Source organism: Anomaloglossus baeobatrachus, chromosome 3, assembly GCF_048569485.1.
Source record: "Anomaloglossus baeobatrachus isolate aAnoBae1 chromosome 3, aAnoBae1.hap1, whole genome shotgun sequence".
Taxonomy (NCBI): Eukaryota; Metazoa; Chordata; class Amphibia; order Anura; family Aromobatidae; genus Anomaloglossus; species Anomaloglossus baeobatrachus.
The window spans coordinates 162,384,915-162,407,567 of NC_134355.1; the positions used below are offsets into that span (position 1 = coordinate 162,384,915).

Consider the following 22,653-nt stretch of genomic DNA (forward strand, 5'->3'; position numbering starts at 1 on the left):
AAAATAATTATAAAAAAGAGCCTGAGGGGACCTCCACATTGGATCCCCAACCACGGTAAAGCTGCCAGCTGTGGTTTTCAGGCTACAGCCGTCTGCTTTACCCTAGCTGGCTATCAAAAATGGGGGGACCCAACGTCATTTTTTTTTTTAACTATTTTTTAAATAGAAAAAAGTAATGGGCTTCCCTGTATTTTGATTGCCAACCAAGGTAACGGCAGGCAGACTGGGGTGGCAACCCATAGCTGTCTGCTTTATCTGTGCTGAGAATCAAAAATACCGCAGACCGCTACGTCATTTTTTTAAAGATTTATTTTTACAGCACTGTGATGTCCAGCAATCAAAATACAGGGAAGCCCATTTTGTTTTTAGTTATTTAAATAAATAATTAATAAAAATATATATGGCCTCCCGCTGCATTTTTTGTATTGCTAGGTAAGGGTAATCCAAGCAGCTACTGGCTGCTAACCCCCACTGCTTGGTGTTACCTTCACTGGCAATGGAAAATCCAGGGAAGCATTTTTTATTTTTTTTGCCAAAAAACTACAAAAAAAGGACGTGAGCTTCGCCATATTTTTGTATGCTAGCCAGGCAGGTGCTGGATGAGTTGGATACAGCGCCAGAAGATGGCGCTTCTATGAAAATGCCATTTTCTGAGGCGGCTGCAGACTGCAATTCGCAGCAGTGGGGCCCAGAAAGCTCAGGCCAACCTGTGCTGCGGATTCCAATCCCCAGCTGCCTAGTTGTACCTGGCTGGACAGAAAAATGGGGCGAAGCCTACGTCATTTGTTTTCTAATTATTTCATGAAATTCATGAAATAATAAAAAAAGGGCTTCCCTTTATTTTTGGTTCCCAGCCGGGTACAAATAGGCAACTGGGGGTTGGGGGCAGCCGTACCTGCCTGCTGTACCTGGCTAGCATACAAAAATATGGCGAAGCCCACATAATTTTTTCAGAGGGCAAAAAACTTCTGCATACAGTCCTGGATGGAGTATGCTGAGCCTTGTAGTTCTGCAGCTGCTGGCTGTCTGTATGAAGAAGAGCAGACAGCAGCTTCAGAACTACAAGGCTCAGCATACTCCATCCAGGACTGTATGCAGAATTTTTTTGCCCACCAAAAAAATGACGTGGGCTTCGCCATATTTTTGTATGCTAGCCAGGTACAGCAGGCAGCCACGGGCTGCCTCCAACCCCCAGTTGCCTATTTGTACCCGGCTGGGAACCAAAAATATAGGGAAGCCCATTTTTTTTAATTATTTCACTTATTTCATGAAATAATTAAAAAACAAATGACGTGGGCTTCGCCCCATTTTTGTGTCCAGCCGGGTACAACTAGGCAGCTGGGGATTGGAATCCGCAGCACAGGTTAGCCCGAGGTTTCTGGGCGCCTCTGCTGCGAATTTCAGTCCGCAGCCGTCCCAGAAAATGGCGCTCTCATAGAAGCGCCATCATCTGGCGCTGTATCCAACTCTTCCAACAGCCCTGGAGCCGGGTGGCTTGTTGGGTAATCATGAGTTAATACTGGCTTTGTTTTACTAGCCAGTATTAAGCCAGAGATTCTTAATGTCAGGCACGTTTGACCCGGCCATTAAAAATCTCCAATAAAGGGTTAAAAAAAAACACCACACAGAGAACAAATACTTTAATAGAAATAAATACACAGACACATTAGAGACTCCATCTTTAATACCCCCTGTCAGCCCTCCACGATCCTGCTCTTCTGTCTTCTTTCTTTCTAGTGTAGTAGTAGTGACGATTGTAGTGAGGATGAGGTTCACCAGCCCATCACTTGGGGCTGGGGAACCTCATCCTCACTACAATCCTCACTAGTGTAGTAGTAGTGACGATTGTAGTGAGGATGAGTTTACCCAGCTCATCACTTGGGGCTGGGGAACCTCATCCTCACTACAATCCTCACTAGTGTAGTAGTAGTGACGATTGTAGTGAGGATGAGTTTACCTAGTTCATCACTTGGGGCTGGGGAACCTCCATCCTCACTACAATCCTCACTAGTGTAGTAGTAGTGACGATTGTAGTGAGGATGAGTTTACCCAGCTCATCACTTGGGGCTGGGGAACCTCCATCCTCACTACAATCCTCACTAGTGTAGTAGTAGTGACGATTGTAGTGAGGATGAGTTTACCCAGCTCATCACTTGGGGCTGAGGAACCTCATCCTCACTACAATCCTCACTAGTGTAGTAGTAGTGACGATTGTAGTGAGGATGAGTTTACCCAGCTCATCACTTGGGGCTGAGGAACCTCATCCTCACTACAATCCTCACTAGTGTAGTAGTAGTGACGATTGTAGTGAGGATGAGTTTACCCAGCTCATCACTTGGGGCTGAGGAACCTCATCCTCACTACAATCCTCACTAGTGTAGTAGTAGTGACGATTGAAGTGAGGATGAGTTTACCCAGCTCATCACTTGGGGCTGAGGAACCTCATCCTCACTACAATCCTCACTAGTGTAGTAGTAGTGACGATTGTAGTGAGGATGAGTTTACCCAGCTCATCACTTGGGGCTGAGGAACCTCATCCTCACTACAATCCTCACTAGTGTAGTAGTAGTGACGATTGTAGTGAGGATGAGTTTACCCAGCTCATCACTTGGGGCTGGGGAACCTCCATCCTCACTACAATCCTCACTAGTGTAGTAGTAGTGACGATTGTAGTGAGGATGAGTTTACCCAGCTCATCACTTGGGGCTGGGGAACTTCCATCCTCACTACAATCCTCACTAGTGTAGTAGTAGTGACGATTGTAGTGAGGATGAGTTTACCCAGCTCATCACTTGGGGCTGGGGAACCTCATCCTCACTACAATCCTCACTAGTGTAGTAGTAGTGACGATTGTAGTGAGGATGAGTTTACCCAGCTCATCACTTGGGGCTGAGGAACCTCCATCCTCACTACAATCCTCACTACAATCGGGAAGCAGCGTGCAGCCTTCACTCCGTGAGTGATCAGTGCTGCTAGTGGTAACGCTGATAGACGCGTTACCATAGCAACGGTGCTCTCGGAGCCGCGGTTAGCGGTGACGTCACCGCTAACTGCGTTGCTATGGCAACCTCCGTTAATGACCGGCTGTGTCAGCCGGTCCCTAACGGAATGGGGAGTCGACCGTGTGCTAGAGCATGTCGCCGGTACACGGCGATACACATATGTGCACCGTGTACCGGAGAGATGCATTCGCAGGTCCTACATGACGCGTCATAGTCATGTGACCAGTCTGTAGCCAATGAGATAATAGCCACGTGACTGGTCACATGGCTATTTTGACGTCACGATAGGTCCTGCTTCACTGCTGCAGTGCCGGTCACCGGAAGCATTCAGCGATCATCGGATGGAATAGCGGCAGGAGACAGAGTGCAGAAGGGATCGCGGGGACCGGTAAGTGTTATGGCAATGTTTATTAACTGTTTGTGTACATTTATAATGCATTTTTATGTGTTTGTGATTGCCTCCCATTATAGCCTATAGGTTCGAGTTTGGTTCGTCGAACGTTCGACGAACCGAACTCGAACGGTACCCCCGTTCGGCGAACCGAACTCGAGCCGAACCGCGACCGGTTCGCTCATCTCTAGTTCCGAGTCCTTCCTTCATAAGTTACAGGATGTGTCTGACCATGTCACACACCATAGGCCAAGCTAAGGTTTATGTTAAAATTACATTTACCAGTGACTACTAGTGGTGTAGTTTTATTTACCCGTATACTGTGTCATCTACTGTAGTCATAGGCGATGGGGAAATACAGTGAGAGATGGCCCAGCTATTAAGGCTTTTTTCACAATGTGCATTTTTGTAGCATTTTTAGTAAGTTTTATGCAAATTATAGTTCATCTTTACAGCAAAAGTGATGATATTTCATAAATCTAATGCACACAATGGAAAACTGCTGCAGTTTTGAAAGAAGCAACATGTCAATTCTTTCAGCATTTTTCCAGTGTTTTTTCAACATTGAAAGTAATGAAACAAACGCTATGTGTAAACATAGCCTATGGACTGGAGGAGGCGTTTTTTTTATCTTTTTTATTTTGCCTTACATACAAGTCATTATCCATTATTACCATTTTAGCTTCAGTTTTGTGTGTTTTATTGTCAGTCTATAAAAGTAGTGTAATATTCTATCAACATTGTTCCCAGCAGCGACCTGGAAGTCAGAGATGTGTCCAGGTGTCTTGCCCATGATGTTCCCATTACATTTCAGCAGGGTTTCCATCCATTTCAGTGATTTTCAGACCCTCTCAGACCTCCTGTTAGGGCCTACTGGAAATAGAAGCTCACATTTCCCATTGACTTACATTATGCTCGTTATTTGAAACGATCACCCGAGCATTATAAATTGCTTGAGTCAAGTAAAGAGCACTCTATCATTTTAGTGCTCACCCATCACTAGTTGAGACCCATCTAATTACCAATTGATATCATAAAAAAATCACTTTAAAGGGCACTTGTCAGGTTGGATAGTGCTATTAACCTTCCAGATATATGATTATTCTGCAGGTGAATAGTGTTATGAAGGTGCCCTGCTGATGTACTGAAAATACAGCAACCGGGAGAAAATGAACTTAATTCTTCCCAGGAGTCGTCAACTTTCAGTCATGAATTCTTCCACAGGCTTTCAGTCATGCAGGCTTCCACCGGCTTTCAGTCATGCAGACTTACGCCAGCTTTCAGACATGCAGGCTTCTGCTGGCTTTAAGTCATGCTGGCTTCTCCTGGCTTTCAGTCATGCAGACTCCTGCCGGCTTTCAGTCATGCAGACTTGCCGGCAGAGCCATAGTCATCTCTTATGATACTGCATCAGTAGATAGCTAACAGGGCCAGGGCATGATTACAGCTGATTACGTAAAGACATTCTCACAAGTAATGCTGCAATGTACTTAAATATTTTGGTGCTACTTTCTTCATGACATGGATAGATTTATTTCTATTTATCACTTTTATCAGGGCTTTATTTCTCTGTTTTGGAAATATTATTACTCCATCCACCCCAACTTGTACTTTCTTCCATGGGGGCATTTCTTGAGAGGAATAAAAAAAGTCAAATGTGGTTCAATTTGCTGTTTTATGTCAATAATCCCAATGTTTAATTGCTGCTCTGGAAGCCGCACAATAAAAGCAGCTCAGTTTGTTATGGTATGTCAGCATGCGCTCTATACCTAATTTATGCTAATAACTAGCACTATCTCATTGTAACAAAATGCAGAAGACATGACTCACTTATTTAGAATTAAAGCAAATTTCTCCAATTGTTTGAGCTTTAGGAACAAATTAGAACTAATTTCATAAGTTGTCAGATAAACAGCATAGAAAGGCCAAGATATGCTTTATGGCAATATTGTAATTTTTGTTAATGAGGTATAAGAGATATGTTTATTATGTAGCCACTAAATAAATGTAATTTAATTAGATTCATCAGTTCCATGTTGGATAAATTGTGGCGTATTCTTCAACTAAAATAGATCTGAAATGTTCTCACTTTATAAAAATTACACCTAATTATGGAGCTTTATGAGAAAGCTTCTCTTTTTTACTGTTATTCCTGCTTTGCTTTTTCATGCAAATAGAATTTCCTCATTAATTAAAACATGACCTTTTCCAAGCTGCAGTATGTTAATGAATATATTTTCTTTTAAAAGGTCCTTCTGTCAATGTAGAGACAAAATGAATGGGATTTTGTGACTTCAAAACCTTTGAAATATAAATGTGGAATTTGTCATGATGGATGTTAAAGTCATATTACCAGGATTGTGAGTTATGTCCGAGTGTTTTGGCCATCACCGGCAGTCCCTAAAGGCCCCTTTACACAACATTGCTAGCGATATCGCTGTAACGTCACCAGTTTTGTGACGTAATAGCGACCTCCCCAGCGACATTGCAGTGTGTGACATACATCAGCAACCTGGCCCCCGCAGTGAGGTCGCTGATCGCTACCAATCTTTCAGGAACATTTTTTTGGTCCTTTGTTTCCAGCAAGCATCGGTGTGTTTGACACCGTTACAACGACATCGTTAGCGACTTAGAACTCAGCCCGTAGGCGTGCTATAGTGTTCCCTTTCCCGTCCCCTCACCTCCGATTGGTGGTCGCTGTCGCATTCTGATTGGGGTCGCCAATAAGAACGCACTAGAGATAACCAATCGGAGCTGAGGGGGGGCGTGTAAAAAGGACACCTAGGTGGCTTCAGCGCTAAACACCACACCCCTAACATAGGTGTGAGTCGTCAAATAGCTGCTGTGTGACACGTCCCCAACGACCAGCGAGGTCGTTCTGCAGGTCCGTATTGCTGCTGCGTCGTTGACCAGATCTGCCTGTTTGACAGCTCACCAGCGACTGTTTAGAGACTTTCAAGCGATCCCGGCCAGGTCGGGATCGCTGGTGGGATCGCTAGAAAGTCTCAGTGTGTAAAGGGGCCTTTAAGCATTGAATGGAGGCGAGACGCACATGCTTCACCTCTACTGCATTCTGACTGGCTTTTCAGAGCCATGTATCTAAAGATTGTTGGAGGTCTCAGGAGTCTGACCCTCAGCAATCAGCAAGGTTTTCTCTATTCTATGCATATGGCATACTGTTCAATATTGGGAAAAACCCCTTTAAATAATTTTACTTGTGTATAGGTCTGCTTTTTTATGTTTAAAAATTATTTTAATGGGTTTTTGGAATCTGGAAACTTAATAAAGAGGGTGGCAGCTCTTCTAAAACTGACAAATACTGATTGAAGAATTGTTTGGGGGAAATCCAACCCCCTGATCAATGCAGGATTCACTAAATCATCCCACACAGATGTCTGTCTAGTCTCTTTTTGAAGACTTCCAGTGAAGAAGAGCTCACTAACTCTCATGGCAGCCTGTTCCACTCATTGATCCCCATCATTTTCAAAAAGTTTATTTCTCATATCTAATCTGTGTCTCCTCCCATTCTGTTTCATCACATTACTTCTAGTCTTTTCTTGTCAAATGGGAATAGGGCTGATCCCTCTACAGTGTGGCAGCCCTTGAGATATTTGTAGTCACCTATTGTCTCCTCTCAGTCTTCTTTTTTGCAAGCTAAAAAAACATTGCCAAATCCTGTAACTGTTCCTCATAGGACATGGTTTGCAGACCGGTCACCATTCTGGTTGCTCTTCTGAACTTGCTCCAGTTTCTCGATGTCTTTTTTAAAATGTGGTGCCCAGAATTGGACACCGTATTCCAGATGAGGTCAGACCAAAGAGTAGTAAAGGAGGATAATTACTTCACATGATCTAGACTCTACGCTTCTTTTAATACATCCCAGAATTCTGTTTGCTTTTTTGCTGCTGCATCACACTGTTCAGTCTGTGATCTATTAGTATTCCTAAGTCTTTTTCACACATGCTGTTGCTTAGTTCTATTCCTCCCATTCTGCATAGGCTTTTTTTCATTTTTCTTGCCCAGATGTACAACTTTGCACTTCTCCTTGATAAAAAAAATATTCTATAAAGGCCTCTTTTCACATTGAGACTTTCTAGCGATCCCACCAGCGATTCCGACCTGGCCGGGATCGCTGGAAAGTCGCTGGTGAGCTGTCAAACAGGCAGATCTGGCCAACGACGTAGCAGCGATACGGACCTGCAGAACGACCTTGTTGGTCGTTGGGGACGTGTCACACAGCAGGGGATGCTATAGCACGCTGGGTTCTAAGTCGCTAATGATGTCGTTGTAATGGTGTCAAACACACCGATGCTTGCTGCGCAGCGGGAAACAAAGGACCAAAAAATGTTCCTGAGAGATGTGTAGTGATCAGCGACCTCACAACGGGGGTCAGGTCGCTGGTGCGTGTCACACACTGCAATGTCGCTGGGGAGGTCGCTATTACGTCACAAAACCAGTGACGTTACAATGATATCTCTAGCGATCTTGCAGTGTGTAAGGGGGCCTTTAGTTGCTGCCCATTGTTGCAGCTTATCTAGACCCTTTTGAATTCTTTCTCTTTCATCTCTTTTATTAACTATCTCTCCTAGCTTACTGTCATCAAAGCAAATTTAATCGGTTTACTCTCAATTCCTTCATCTAAATCACTGATAAACATGATGATTGTCCTCCTCCACTAAATACTGATTTTGGGATTTTGGACATCTCCATAGTACATTTAAATATAAACTCATTTAAAAAATACAAGATACTGTATGTGCCAGTACTAAAATCAAAACAGTATTTGGTTTAAAAAGACTTTTTAAACTTTATTAGATTTAAAATGTTAAAATTGACATGCTAAGAGATCCCAACATACAGACACAGAGACAAGTTGGTGGGTGAGCAACTGCGTGAACTCCAATAGTAAAAAGCGTCAATTAGAAATAAGGTATCAAAGAAATAGTTAAGAATAGATCACAAATGCATCAGTGGTTAAGATAAGATAATACATTAATTCCAACAAAAGAATGATGGATATAGGAAGCACAACCAAAGCCAAACCAGCAGGGAAAACCCAGGACAGAAAAAGTAAAGACTCAAGAACATTAATAATGGGGAGCTCACCCACCAAACACCCAACGTGTGTTTCACAAATGCAGACATTGGATGGACTGAATTCACCAATTAGGTGATTTCTAGAGTCAGTTGGTCACTCAAGATTTTATTTAGGGGTATCAGACAATTTGCAGATTTATATTTTTATTGTATCATCATTTCCTTTACACTTACTGTAAGTTGGTATATCACATAAAATTTTAAAAAAAATACATTTGAGTTTGTCGGCGTCTAGTGAAAAAATATTGAAAAGTTCATGGGGTATGAATACATTTTCAAGACACTGTATCTGCTCGCCAGGATCCTTCAAATCAATTTTAGTTACATTTTTCACCATCCATTAAGATGAATGGACATACAGAACAGGGGCCACTCTCCGCTAGTAGGATGTATCTAATATAAAATATATATTGTGTTTTTCCTCATGAGATATCCTCTTGAAGGTTTAGATATTATTTATCTTTCATCAGAAGTCTTTTAATGAGGTGTAAATGGTAACTTTTCTTTTGTTCCTCAGGTGTTTATACATTTTTGTCTAGTACCTTAGAATCTCTAGAAGATACAGACCAAATTCATTTGATTTTGGACAAGATCATAGACACATTGGTGCATTTTATGGCTAAAACTGGACTTTCCCTTCAGCAGCAGCAAAGACGATTGGCTCAATTACTTCTTATTCTTTCACATATCAGACATATGAGGTAAGTAACTATTAAATATGCAATTAAAAGGAAATCTGTCAGCAGGTTTTTACTATGTAATCTGAGACCACCATATTGTAGGAGCAGAGACCCTGTGCAACGATGTGGCACTTACTGAGCTGTGTATTGCTGTTTTAAAAGGGTTGTCCACTATTATGACAACCCCTTCTGATTCCACATGCTTCACCTAGGTAAAATAATAAAACCTATACTCACCTCCCATGCCAGCGCCCTTCCAGAGGCTGTCCGGGGCTCACATGTGGTTGTGACGTCATGCAAGCACTGCATCCAATCAGAGCTGGCTCCTGTCTCCCTGCCTTCGGCCGAAACAAATTAATCAACAGGAAGTGAACTGCGCCTGCGCTCACTTTATGTTAATAGCTCGTTTGGTGCGAAGGCGGGGAGAAGGAAGTCGGTGCTGATTGGACGTGAGTCTCTCATAATGTCACTGTCCCACTGTGAGTTGCAACACCGCTGGAAGAGCGCCGGTATGGGAGGTGAATATAGGCTTTAGTATTTTACCTGTGGGAAACATGTCAAATCAGAAGGGGTTGTCCTATTAGTGGACAACCCCTTTGATACTGTGTTTTATCAGTAGGAGATTATTACTACATGACAACTAGCCTCATGCATCACAGTCTAACTATGTCCCAACCCTAATTAGCAGATCTCTGCCTTTATACCATATACACAGAACTACGTGGTGTGAACATGATATATACAGCTCCACAACCGTTCTCTGCTAGATCTGCAGCAAAGAAAACTGGTATCATTATCATAACTGCTGCACCCAGTGAACTAAGTGATAAATCACTGGAATCAGGCTCTCTGTCCCTACCTCATGCTGCTGTCAGATTTCAAAACAAAAACTTGCTGACAGATTCTCTACAACTATTTAACAAATTCCATTACAACCCTGAAAGGATGTGTAGATGTGTTTAGAGGGCTTTGTTGAATGTGATAAACAGTATGCTATTTTACCACTGAACTTGGTGCTTGACAGATGCATTACTCTACATCAGTCCAACAAGAGACATTATTCAGGGTTCATTAGTATTATTGGCTAAGCAGTCTACAGTATGTGGTAAAAGCTATCTCCTTCATATTATCAATTTCATGCAGAACATCTTCTTTTGATAAGCTCTTTAAGATTATGGGTATTAAGAGGTCTTTTATATCATGTTCCTTTTACATTTTGGCAGAACTTTTGTTACTTAAGGTAGTTGAAGAAAATGTAGCTTCCACGTTCTCATAAAAGAAATTCCTTTATTGGCAACACAAGATGTAATCCTTACACATAGTATCAGGACATGGAAATCTTCCACTTACATCTTTCAAGCAATAGAGTGGCAGAAGTTATAACATTATAATAAATCTATCTTCTGAAACAGTTAATATAAAAAAATTCAGTTGGTAAATAGTTTAGATGCATAGTTTAATCTTGGTTTTGTCAAATAATGGATGTATTTAATAAATGCTAACAATCCGGATGCAGCAAAAGCTATAGGCGCTTCATTTACATCTCTCATTGCCTTTGAATCCAGTACTGGCATTTGCTCATGAATACTGTATAAAAAATATATTAAAATTGACACAAAGTTATAATTACACATGTAAAATATCAGTGCATCCAAAAAGAAGGAAAAGTAGGGAAGACTAATAACTCTTTCTTCTGTATCTACTCCTACCGTGTTTTTTTCCAAAAATATAACACTGTCTTATACGTATTTGCCCCCCCAAACAAGCACTAGGGCTTATTTTTGGAGGTGGTCTTATTCTTGGAGAAACATGGCTGGGGGTAAGTTTACCCCCCCTAAAAAGCAGACCCCCCCACTTCCCAGGACAGTCATACTTACTAGACCCGAACGTCAACGTCCTCCCTGTTCCCTGTGATCTCCGATGGGCTCTCTTTGCAGGTATGCTGCACGCCGTCCTCCCCTGCTTCTGGCCGACACACTCACATACATCAGATCACACACACATCAGATAGCACACACAGATTTACTCATTCATTCACTCATTCACTTACTCCTCACATCCAGCATTACAGAATGCTTCCGGCTGCAGGGAACAATGGGAGGAAGTCACATGTCGCAGGTCCTGTAAGCAAACATTGCGGCAGGTCCTTGCGCTCCACCGCACTGCCTCTCAGGATTCTGCCAGTGAGAATAAATCGGTGTCGCTGGATGTCGCGAGTATGTGTGTGCGATCTGATGTGTGTGTGATCCGATGTTTGTGTGTGTGAGATCTGATGTGTGGGTGTGCGATCACTGCAGGTCCTCTACTCAGCATCTGGTGATTGTGATTGCGAGGTGTCTGCTGTCTACAATGAAGTGTCCTGTTTTTTTTGTACTGTATGTCCTGATGAAGGGAGCAGAGCTCCTGAAACGCGTAGACAACAAGCTACAATAAAGGAACATTGACCATCTCTTTGTCCTCCTTCCTGATGAACAGCGCGGCATAAAACCCCTTCTCTATTGTTCTCTGTTATCAACCACGGGGGCTGCAGCAGACTTCATCTCTACAAAATAAGCTTTTATAGTAGTTGTGACTGTCACAACTACTGAAGGTGAGTGCATTCCCTTTAATTTTTTCCCGGATATATACCGGGTAAGACCCTATTGCGCTTTTTCTTTCCACAGTTTATTTCGCTGCAGTATTCTTTAACTTTTTTAGCTACATGGACACTTCATTATTGAGCTGTGACAAGGGCTTATTTTTGGAGTAGGGCTTATTTAAGCCTTGCTCCAAAAATGCTTATTTTTGGGGGAGGTATTATTTTTGAAAAAACACGGTATGTTTGACCAAGAGAAATACACTTTAAAAGGAACCTGTCACCTGCTCACCTGCTATACAGTTCAGTCCAATGGGTGTCACTGCTCGCGGGTCCGGCACCTCCTCTATCCTTGCAAACACCATACTCTTTGTTTCATGTGGATGATGCATCCTACGTCATCCACACAGTGCCCTCCATTGCGTGCCTGCACATACACACTTTGCTCTGCTTTGCTAACGGCAGAGCAAAGTACTGTAATGTGCAGGCGTGGGGAAATGTCAAAGAACCCCTGCACCAGTGCATTACTGTACTTTAATCTGCCCTTAGCAGGGCAGAGCAGAGTGCACATGTGCAAGAGGACAATGGAGGGCACTGTGTAGATGACCAAGTATCCACAAAGTAAGTAGGATGAAAATTGCAAGGATAGAGGAGGAGTGGCCAGACCCGAGAGCAGTGACTCCCATCGGACCGGACAGTTTTGGACCTCCTGCAGAAATGTAGGTGACAGGTTCCCTTTAAGATCTGATGGGGATTCCAACGTTCTTTTGCCTTGGTACTCTGCCCTTAATTATTTCCCTGTAATCAGGCTAAAATTACCAACATTATTTTCTTGCTTTACAATTTTCTCATAACAGCTTTTCCTAAACTCTTTTGAATGCTGTTATTTTGAAGGACCTAGCTGCAAATCTCTTGCATTGATCTTTATCAATAGGGTAATATCACTTCATGTTCCATGACCTGGGCTCAGATTTGTCCTGGATCAACATGAGAGGGAGAGAGAGATGCAGCTTTCTTGCCTTGAGTGTATGATCTGCAACCTTCTCTGATTTCGTGATTTTTTTAATTATTCATACATCCTTTCTCTTCCCTGGTAGTGGTTAGCCCTCTTTTTCACACTTACATATAATAGCCCAATTGAAGATTCTGAACTGAAGCAGAAGTTAAAGGGGACCTATCACTTGCTGAAAAAAATGAGTTAAATACCTTGTAAAAATCCCTTAGTTCCCCTGGTCCAGCCACTCTACCTTTGTGCTGCATCACTCTGTTGCAAAGATATTCTATTATTGGCAGCAAATGGGAGGAAGGGGTTAAAGCACACACCCCCAGAGAAAACTCTGAAGAAATGCCCAATTTTTGCTGGGGGCGTGAAGTTTCATAGCTCTGCAGCTGGTCTACGAGTCACAGACATTCTGATTGGTGGCATCTGGAAGGGAGAGGTTAAAGTACACACCCCCAAAGAACACTCTGAAGACACACCTAGTTTTTGCTGGGGGCGTGCACTTTCATGGCTCTGCAGCTGATCTATGAGTCACAGACACTGTGATTGGCATCATCTTGGATGGAGGAGTGAACGCACACTCTAGAGAAGACTCTGAAGAAATGCCAAGTTTTCACTAAGGGGTGTGAACAGACCGCTGCAGCTGATCTACAAGTTACAGACACTGTGATTGGCTGCATTTTGGAGGGAGGAATAAAAACACAAACTCCCAGAAAAGACTCTGTGAAATGTCTGCTTGCAGTGTAACTAGGCATCTCTTCATACTGCGCTCCGGAAGAAACAAATGTGAATATCTCAGCAATGGAGTGTGACAGCATAAAAAGGAAAAGAACTGCAGATTCAGGAAATCTCAGGGATATTTACAAGGTATTTAACTATAACTTAATTATTTTAGCACGTGACAGATCTTATTTAAACTATAGTTTGTGTTTGTAATCATTTTTTCTCTCCCAGAAGTTCCCATACCTTTTTTTTCTCAAATGGATACTTTTTCTCTCAGTGTCATCGCGATCCTGTCTTTAAAAAATTATTTATTGGAAAACTCCAGCCTTGAGCTTTGTTCTCTGAAAATTCTCATCAGCAGAATAGAACTATTCCACTGGAGCTCAGAAATGTCTGACAGTAAAATATTCCATATACCTGGCCTTCCTCGTAATATAATTCCTAATCTGGGATTTCAGAATGTGCCCAGGTGCTGGGGAGCTTTATGAAAACGTCTAAATATTTCTCAAGGTTTGTCGTCTATCCACCACTCACAAATTAGCAGCTGGAACAGACCAATGGGACCCTGGAAATTTTTAATCCCTTTCATCAAAGCGCACATAGATAACTGGCTGACCCCCTGCCAATGCCCATAATAACTTGTCAGAAATAGGCAAGTCTCCTTAGGGATGGTTCTCAGACTCCAACTTTTTCATATGTGCAGTCAGTCTCCTGCATCACAGTAAATTTAGTTTGGAAAGATCAAAGCTTTATCTGCCAAGAAGTAAACCTGAGACTGCAACATGTCATGCCTTATGTTGACCAAACCCACCGATAACTAGGAGTTCACTAACTGTCGAATATCTTTAGGGGCCCCCAGACAATTGATTTTCAGTGAAGAATATGGTGGTTCCTTTCCTGAAGAAGAAGAAGCTTGTAATGAGTTTGAAATGCATTGAATAAGAATCACTTATCTCTACTCACTTGTCCTGCATCTTACCTTAGAAAGTCTTCAGCAGCAACACAGAGCGAAGATGTCTTCTGTCCTTTTCCTACATTGTCTACATTGTCCTGTGCAATCGTGTATCTGCAACAGCTGCTGCTTTATTAAGAGCATGCATGTGTCACTCAATTTGAAAAGGTGAACGTACCTCTTTCAATTTTTTCCCGTTAATACCCGATAAGATCCTATTTTGCCCCTTTGCTCCTTAGGGTCTTTTAATGTTTGATTTTGGACTGAAGATTCTTTGTGTTCTCTCCAAGATGAGGCACCTCCAGAAATGGCTGGCGAGGGGTTATAGGACACAGGCCAAGCAAGCGCCCTGTGCATGGCAAGATATCTGACAGCTAAACAATCAGCTGACCATCGTTTGGCTGACAGACATCTTGATTGTATGGGAGGCTTAAAGGGAATGTATCGCATTTTTTTATTTTTGTATTAAAAATAGTGATTATGAAATCAAGTATTTTTAATACAAAATGAAAATTGCTGCTTATTTAGTTTTTATGTAATTCTAATTTTACTGGAGGCACTGGGGGCTGCCATGCTGGATTTGCTGTGTGTGTAACGACAGTTACTCACTCCTTTATGGCAGCCCCTGTGCATAGAGAACAGTGGTCGGAATCCGACCCAATTCACTAATGTTACAGTGGGCGTCTCCTGTGACCTGGACGCGCCCCCTGGGCTGTACAGATCGTAGCAGAGGGAGGAGATCAGCACCATCATTGTGGAGCTCACAGCCATGCTATTTGCTCCACTTTACACCTGTCACCCGCCGGGATGTGTGAGTACGGGCCCCCTCCCCCCGTTACCGTCTCCGATGACACCCCCTCCCTCCGCTCTACCCAGCCCCCGCTACTGCTACCGCCGCCCCTCCCGCCATTACCGTCTTTGATGACACCCTCTCCCTCCCTCCGCTCTCCCCAGCCCCCGCGCTGCCCCTGCTACTGCCGCCAAAAGTTACCGTCTCTAATGACATCCCCTCCCTCTGCTCTACCCGCCGCCGCTGGTGTGTGTGTGTGCCACTGCATGTGAGTACCGCTGCTGTTACTGTCTCCAAAACACCCCCCGTTCAACCCTCCCCCCCCTTCCATCTGCCATGTCGGACTGTGTGTGTATCGGTGATACTGTCTGCAGGGTTGTGTATCTAATCCTCCTGTGTGAAACTGCTGAGCCGTGTATCTAATCCTATCCTGTGTGATACTGTCTGCATGGCTGTGTATCTAATCCTATCCTGTGTGATACTGTCTGCACGGCTGTGTATCTAATCCTATCCTGTGTGATACTGTCTGCATGGCTGTGTATCTAATCCTCTCCTGTGTGATACTGTCTGCTGAGCTGTGTATCTAATCCTGTCCTGGGTGATACTCCTGCTGTCCTTGGTGACACTTTAGACATTTCTGGTCACCAACAAAATGGCTCTGCACTGTGTCCCTACATGTCATTCTCTGTTATCTGTTGTAAACACTCAGATTAGGAGGGGGGAGGCGTGCCACATCACACAGGAGAGCAGAGTCCGCCCACTTTACTGCAGCTGTAATGTGAGCTTTTTATACAGTGGAATTTCTGTAGGATTTCAGAAGCTGCTCCCCCTATTGTTTAACAGTGGAAACAGTGGAAAATATCAAACTTTTTAATTTTTTTTTAATATTTTGCTCACTTAAAAAAAAATAATAATATTTAAACAAAACATTAAAATATTATTACTTTACATTTTTCAGTTATTGAATTTTTTTTTTTTCTGACGTTACATTCCCTTTAAGGATACTACTAGTATTGTTTTTAGAGTCTTTTCAGGTATTTATCCCCTTTTTATCCAAATATCATTAAAGGTTATATTTTAATTTCCACTGTCTCCTGCTCCTGTCGCAAAAGCTTAAGAGCATCGTCCTTCAAGTTGGCATCTTGTTTCATCAGTCTCTTGTGATTTGAAGACATATCTACCAGCTCCATGTATCTGTGCTACAATTTTAAATCTCTCATAACCTCCAGAGGACCTCACACTATCTTCTCTTCAGTTTGAGGTTAATCAATTTCATGTTTGTTTTTGGCAAACTCAACTACTTTATCAATTACTAGGATAATGATCCAGTGAGATCTGGAGTACTATATTGTGATATCTATTCTCTGTTATTTGTTTGCCTCAAGGAAAGTCCCAATTCACTTTATAAAAGACATTCTGAAAGAAATCCTAAGAAGATGTTACTATTATGTACTTTTGTTCAGTTCATTGTTAGTGATGAGCGAGAACTACCATGCTCAGATGCTGGGTACTCGTTAAAAGCAGTTGAATGCTCGGATGGGCGCGACTTGAGTACCCAACTATAATGGAAGTCAAACATGAACTTGAGCATTTTTCCAGAAAAGTTCTTTGAAATTTGTCATCAGTCCACTAGTTAAATACAATCTACCTTTTGGGGGTCCCGTTAAAACAAGAGGATCTCTTACCTCTTTTTAGATAGGGCTTTCTACCTCATAGTAAGTAGATTACACACCAATAGCAGTGCTAAGTCTCCGCTTTTGTCAGATACTCTTGACACCAATTGCCTGTGTTTCATACATTATTATAAACTTTCCTTTCAATCAACTGTAACAGGGACGGACAGGGGGATAAGATGGTACAGGGCTCCTAGCTTGACCCTACGACTAGGGACCCTGAGATGTTCCTTATCCCGATGGTAGACTTAGTGGTAGTAAGGGTCAAGCCTCCAACATGACCCTGTCTCCTGTCCAGGCCCTAATAACTATGTCCCTACCACCCAAGTGATTGACCCAGACGGAGCCCAACAACCAACCAACACAGATGGAGGTAACAAAAATCTCATACACACCAAAAACCTACATCAGGTACAATCAAGGAAATATGGGTGATGAATAATAAGGGAAAGGAGATAGAACAAAACCACTCAACGTGCACAAACCACAGCAGACAGTACAGCAAAAACCATCACGTCCTCTCTGCTCCCAGGCTAGCTCCTAACTGGATAGAATAACCAGCACAATACCCAGGAAGCAGAGGACTTATATCCTGGACAGAAGTTATTACGTGCTGACAGCTGAGTAATTCCTGTTTGCTGCTGCACCAGTGAAGGAATTAATCTTTAGGCCCTGTGCCCATGCTGCGTATTTTGCTGCAGATTTTGACGCATATTTTCAGAAATCTGCAGCAAAATCTGCATGTCTATTGTGAAGCCAGCAAAGTTTATGAGAATTCAGAAGTGCTGTGCCCACGTTGAGTATTTTTCCCTTGCGTATTTGGTGCAGATTTCTTTTTTTCTGCACCAAATCTGCACCATATACGCAAGGGAAAAATAAGCAACGTGGGCACAGCCCTTGTGAATTCTCATACACTTTGCTGGCTTCACAATGGACATGCAGATTTCTGAAAATACGCGTCAAAACTACATAGCGTGGGCACTGGGCCCTAATGTGCCCGAAGAAAAAAACTACATTTAAAGTGCACAGTCCCAGTTGGTAAAAATCCTTATTCACGTGACAGTGACATGTTAATTTGTCTGTTATAAAGGCCAATAATTGCTGTTACAAGTGTTACCAATGAGTGTGACTGATTAATGTTTTAATTCACTGAGTGTGTGTAATCCTTATAACTCTTGCTAACTCATTGGTGGATGTCTAGTAGATCTGATATTGAGCTGATATTTTACAACATGTGAATCTATTGAAAAATCCACCACAATCAATAAGTTACTGGCATTTATTTCATAGACAAGTAAACTCTTCAGTGAGGAATACTCGTGTCACCTACTGGGAGAAGCAATCCAAAAAGTCAACATCGACACTTTAACCCCTTGATGCTCAATGACATACCATCACATCATGTAGTGTTTTAGGGTGTTTGCAGCTTTTGAGACTGGTCCATACAGGACAGATGACACCTAGGCTACATAATTTGCATCTGCCTTAGCGATGAGCTTTATCGCTATTGTTAACCATTTAAAAGTTGTCACATACTGACAGTGCTAACACACAATTTTTCTCACACAAGTATTGGGCTAAAAAGTTGTATATTTTATTGAAAAAAAATTTTTGACATACAAAAAAGAAACATTTATATTAAAAACAAACACAGAGCTGCTAATATCCATGTGTGGTGGTTAAATTAAATGTATATATAGATGTGGCCAGTTATAATCCAGATGATAATGTCAATTAATATAACTCACAGGTGGTCACATTCATATAACATGTAGTTGCTAACCAAGGAGTAACATATATCAAAGACAGGGTGTATAGTTTAATCAATAATGGTAAGCAGTCATATACAATTACTAATTAGTATTATAATGTACATGGTCTTATATACCACAAATGGAACTCCCAATAAGTATATAGTTAAGTACAGGGCATGAACGACCATATACAACACAGATCCACTGCCAGCATTATTGTAAAAGTGCCTACAGAAACAGCATGCATAAAGCATAAACGTAGCAATTGCATGTGTTTATCTGCCCATAAGATTACAGCCTGTCTACATAAGGATTGTGCAACTTACAAGTAAAGCTGGGTTTACACACTGCAACATCGCAAAGGACATCGCTGTAACGTCACCGGTTTTGTGACGTAACAGCGACCTCCCTAAGTCTCTGTTGAGTCGCTGGTGAGCTGTCAAACAGGCAAACCTGGCCAACAACGCAACAGCGATCCGGACCTGCAGAGCGACCTAGCTGGTTGTTGGTGACGTTGATAAGCAGCTTTTTGAAAGGGAAGTTGCTAACAAAGTCGCTGCAAAGTCTTTCACACACTGAAACTTTCTAGCGATGCATGCTGCACAGCGGGAAACAAAGGACCTAGGAATGGTCCTGAACGATTTGTAGCGATCAGCAACTTCACAGCAGGGGCCAGGTCGCTGATGTGTTTCACACACTGCAACATCGCAAACGACATCGCTATTGCGTCACAAAACCGGTGACGTTACAGCGATGTCGTTTGAGATGTTGCAGTGTGTAAACCCAGCTTAAAGGTCCAGTCACACTAAGCAACTTACCAGCGATCCCAACAACGATAGGGATCGCTGGTAAGTTGCTAGGAGGTTGCTGGTGAGATGTCACACTGCGACGCTCCAGCGATCCCACCAGCAACCTGACCTGGCAGGGATCGCTGGAGCGTCGCTACACGAGTTGCTGGTGAGCTCACCAGCAACCAGTGACCAGCCCCCAGCGCCGCGTGGAAGATGCTGCGCTTGGTAACTAAGGTAAATATCGGGTAACCAACCCGATATTTACCTTGGTTACCAGCGCACGGAGCTACACGTCCAGAGAGCAGGGAGCAGCGCACACTGAGCACTGGCTCCCTGCTCTCCTAGTTACAGCACACATCGGGTTAATTACCCGATGTGTGCTGTAGCTACATGTGCACAGAGCAGGGAGCAGCGCACAATGCTTAGCGCTGACTCCCTGCTCTCCTAGTCACAGCACACATCGGGTTAATTACCCGATGTGTGCTGCAGCTACATGTGCACAGAGCAGGAGCCGGCACTGACAGTGAGAGCAGCGGAGACTGGTAACAAAGGTAAATATCGGGTAACCAAGGACAGGGCTTCTTGGTTACCCGATGTTTACTGTGGTTACCAGCCTCCGCAGAAGCCGGCTCCTGTTGCCTGCACATTTAGTTGTTGCTGTCTCGCTGTCACAGACAGCGATCTGTGCTTCACAGCGGGACAGCAACAACTAAAAAATGGCCCAGGACATTCAGCAACAACCAACGACCTCACAGCAGGGGCCAGGTTGTTGCTGGATGTCACACACAGCAACATCGCTAGCAACGTCACAAAAGTTGTTCGTTAGCAGCGATGTTGCTAGCGATGTTGCTTAGTGTGACGGGGCCTTAAGTGTATTCCCATCACGTCTGGTCAGTATACTGACAGTGGCATTTAACTATCGCTATTCAGCATCGGTATAACTTCGGGTGCCATTCATCCCAATAATCTATTGGGATACAGTACTTAAGTATTTTTGTATATATGATCGCAGGTTCGAATTCTCTGAACAGGTATGAAAAATATAAGTAAAAAGTGAAAAAAAACCCTTTTAATGTATAAAAAAAATAAAAAACAAACTTCAAATAACCTCCTTTTTCCCCAGTTAAAAACAAAGAAATGTAAAAAATACAAAATACAGATTTTGTATCACGGCATCCATAAAGGTCCAATCTATCAAAATATAAAATTAATAAGCATGTTAAGTAAACTAGGTAATAAAAAAAAGGTTGACTTGTATAGGATTTCTTTTTGATGCCTTAACACAACATACAATGCAATAAAAAGTGATCAAAACATCATATCAACCCCAAAAGAATATCACTAAAAAAATCAGTTCTCCAAGCAAAAAAACAGTACAGCTCCAATGATGGAAAATTGAAAAAGTTACGAGTCTCAAGAATGTTGTTGACACAAACCAATTTTTTATGTATTTTTTTAAATTTTTTTACAAAGTTAAGATTTTTTTTTTAAAGTCATTAAAATAGCATTGACCTTGAGAATCATGTTATCAGGTCATTGTCCCTGCGCTCTGCTATGCAGAATTTATTCTTTCTTTACGATTTCACTGTAGTTTTTTACCACTATCCCTAAATTTATATGGTAAAATGAATGGTGTAGTTAAAAAAAGACAAATTGTCCTGCAAAAACAAGCCATTATATGTTGATGTTGGTGAAAAAATAAAAAGGCATGCCTATTTCACACTCGGAACGAAAATATTGTCATTACCACCTTGCCGAATTGGAATAAGAAGCCAAACCAGACTTATTTCAGGTAGAAAATTCTGTTCTTTTCCACATTGAGAGCCTAAAATTGCTTAGCCAAGATGAGCATGTATGTGTATGATGGAGGCAGGAAGAATAACTAAATGAAGATTCAGCAAATTGAAGGTCCATGGTAGTGCACCGGACGAGGAATATCAAGCATATGATTTAAGCCGTGTATCTAAACAGTTGGCTTTGATAAACCATGTCTTAAGTTATGTAGCTAAATTGTTAAAATATCACATAGATAAAGGCTGGAATTCTTTTACTAGTTACTCCCAGAACGTTTTAATAAAGCTCTTAAACAAATCTTAATCTCCTGGAGTAAGGGTTCTGATCTGCTCGAAAAATAAGATGTGCTTGGCAAGAAAATCTAAGCAACGTGCACTATAACTTGGCCCAAACTCATGTTATAAATCTGCCTAAATGAAACCGTCTACAGTGAAACACTATGGTTCTAAAAGGCTTCCCAAGATGGTATACTTAATATGGAAGCAATATTTACACACTGTGAAAGGGGTTTTCCACCTTTGAGGACAATTTTTCTATTTTATTCAAACGTGTGTATTTGGGGCTAAAAATAATTTTTGCGATTGAGTTTCATTAAAAATATGGCACTGTTTGGCTTTTACAGGCATTTAATTTTACTGCACATTCAACTTTGATGTGATCTTTGTTTATAAATAGAGATGAGCGGATCCATGGAAGTTCGGTTTGGTGAGTTCAGCCGGACTTTAGATAAAGTTCGGTTTGGGACCTGGACTTGACTTGAACCCCAATGTAAGTCACTAATTGGGCAGTTCAGGTCTCTGCCCACATTCAGACAGCCAAAAACAGATCACTTCTGGGGGCAGGTCAACAGGATCTTTCCATTTTTTTGGGGGGTTGCACACTACATCCGATCAAGCTGTTGTTACCCCCAGTGCAAGCCGTTCAAACATTGCAAGCAGCTTGCACTGTGCTGGGCCCTGAGCGTTCACGAGCACAGCAATGCTCACAGGAGTGATGTTCATACATAAAGTGCTCAAATTCTGAACCCGAACTCTGTTTTTTAATAAAAGTCTGAACACTGAACACCAAACCTCTGGTTTGCTCATCTCTAGTTATAAAGCAACTGAGAAGAACTTGGAAGACTTTCCATAAAAATCCTCTAGTTTCCTGTTGACTTCCAAGTCGAGCCCATCGAAGCATCCGATCTGATCAATCCGAATACTGAGCACCCTAGCATTATAGCTCATCACTAATTTCCACCACTGACATAATAAAGTCTTATGGTTCAATGTGTCAAGTCTGCCCATAGTTACCATATTTGTTCGGTACATTATACAAATATACAATGTTTAATAAGTCAAAACTGTCATTTCATATCAAAACATGAAATCATAATATTGTGTTAAATGCCACATATTTTACATCAATTTCACAAAATTGCTACTAATCCTT

General features: G+C 42.1%; 1 protein-coding gene across 1 annotated transcript in view; it reads left to right on the top strand.

The window, feature by feature from the left end:
* ESR1 (estrogen receptor 1) overlaps positions 1-22,653 on the top strand; it is a 250,285-nt gene that overhangs the window by 225,501 nt on the left and 2,131 nt on the right. Inside the window, exon 7 of the mRNA XM_075338163.1 lies at positions 9,008-9,191. Coding sequence (XP_075194278.1) covers positions 9,008-9,191 — 184 coding nt within the window. The remainder of the gene's footprint in view (positions 1-9,007; positions 9,192-22,653) is intronic.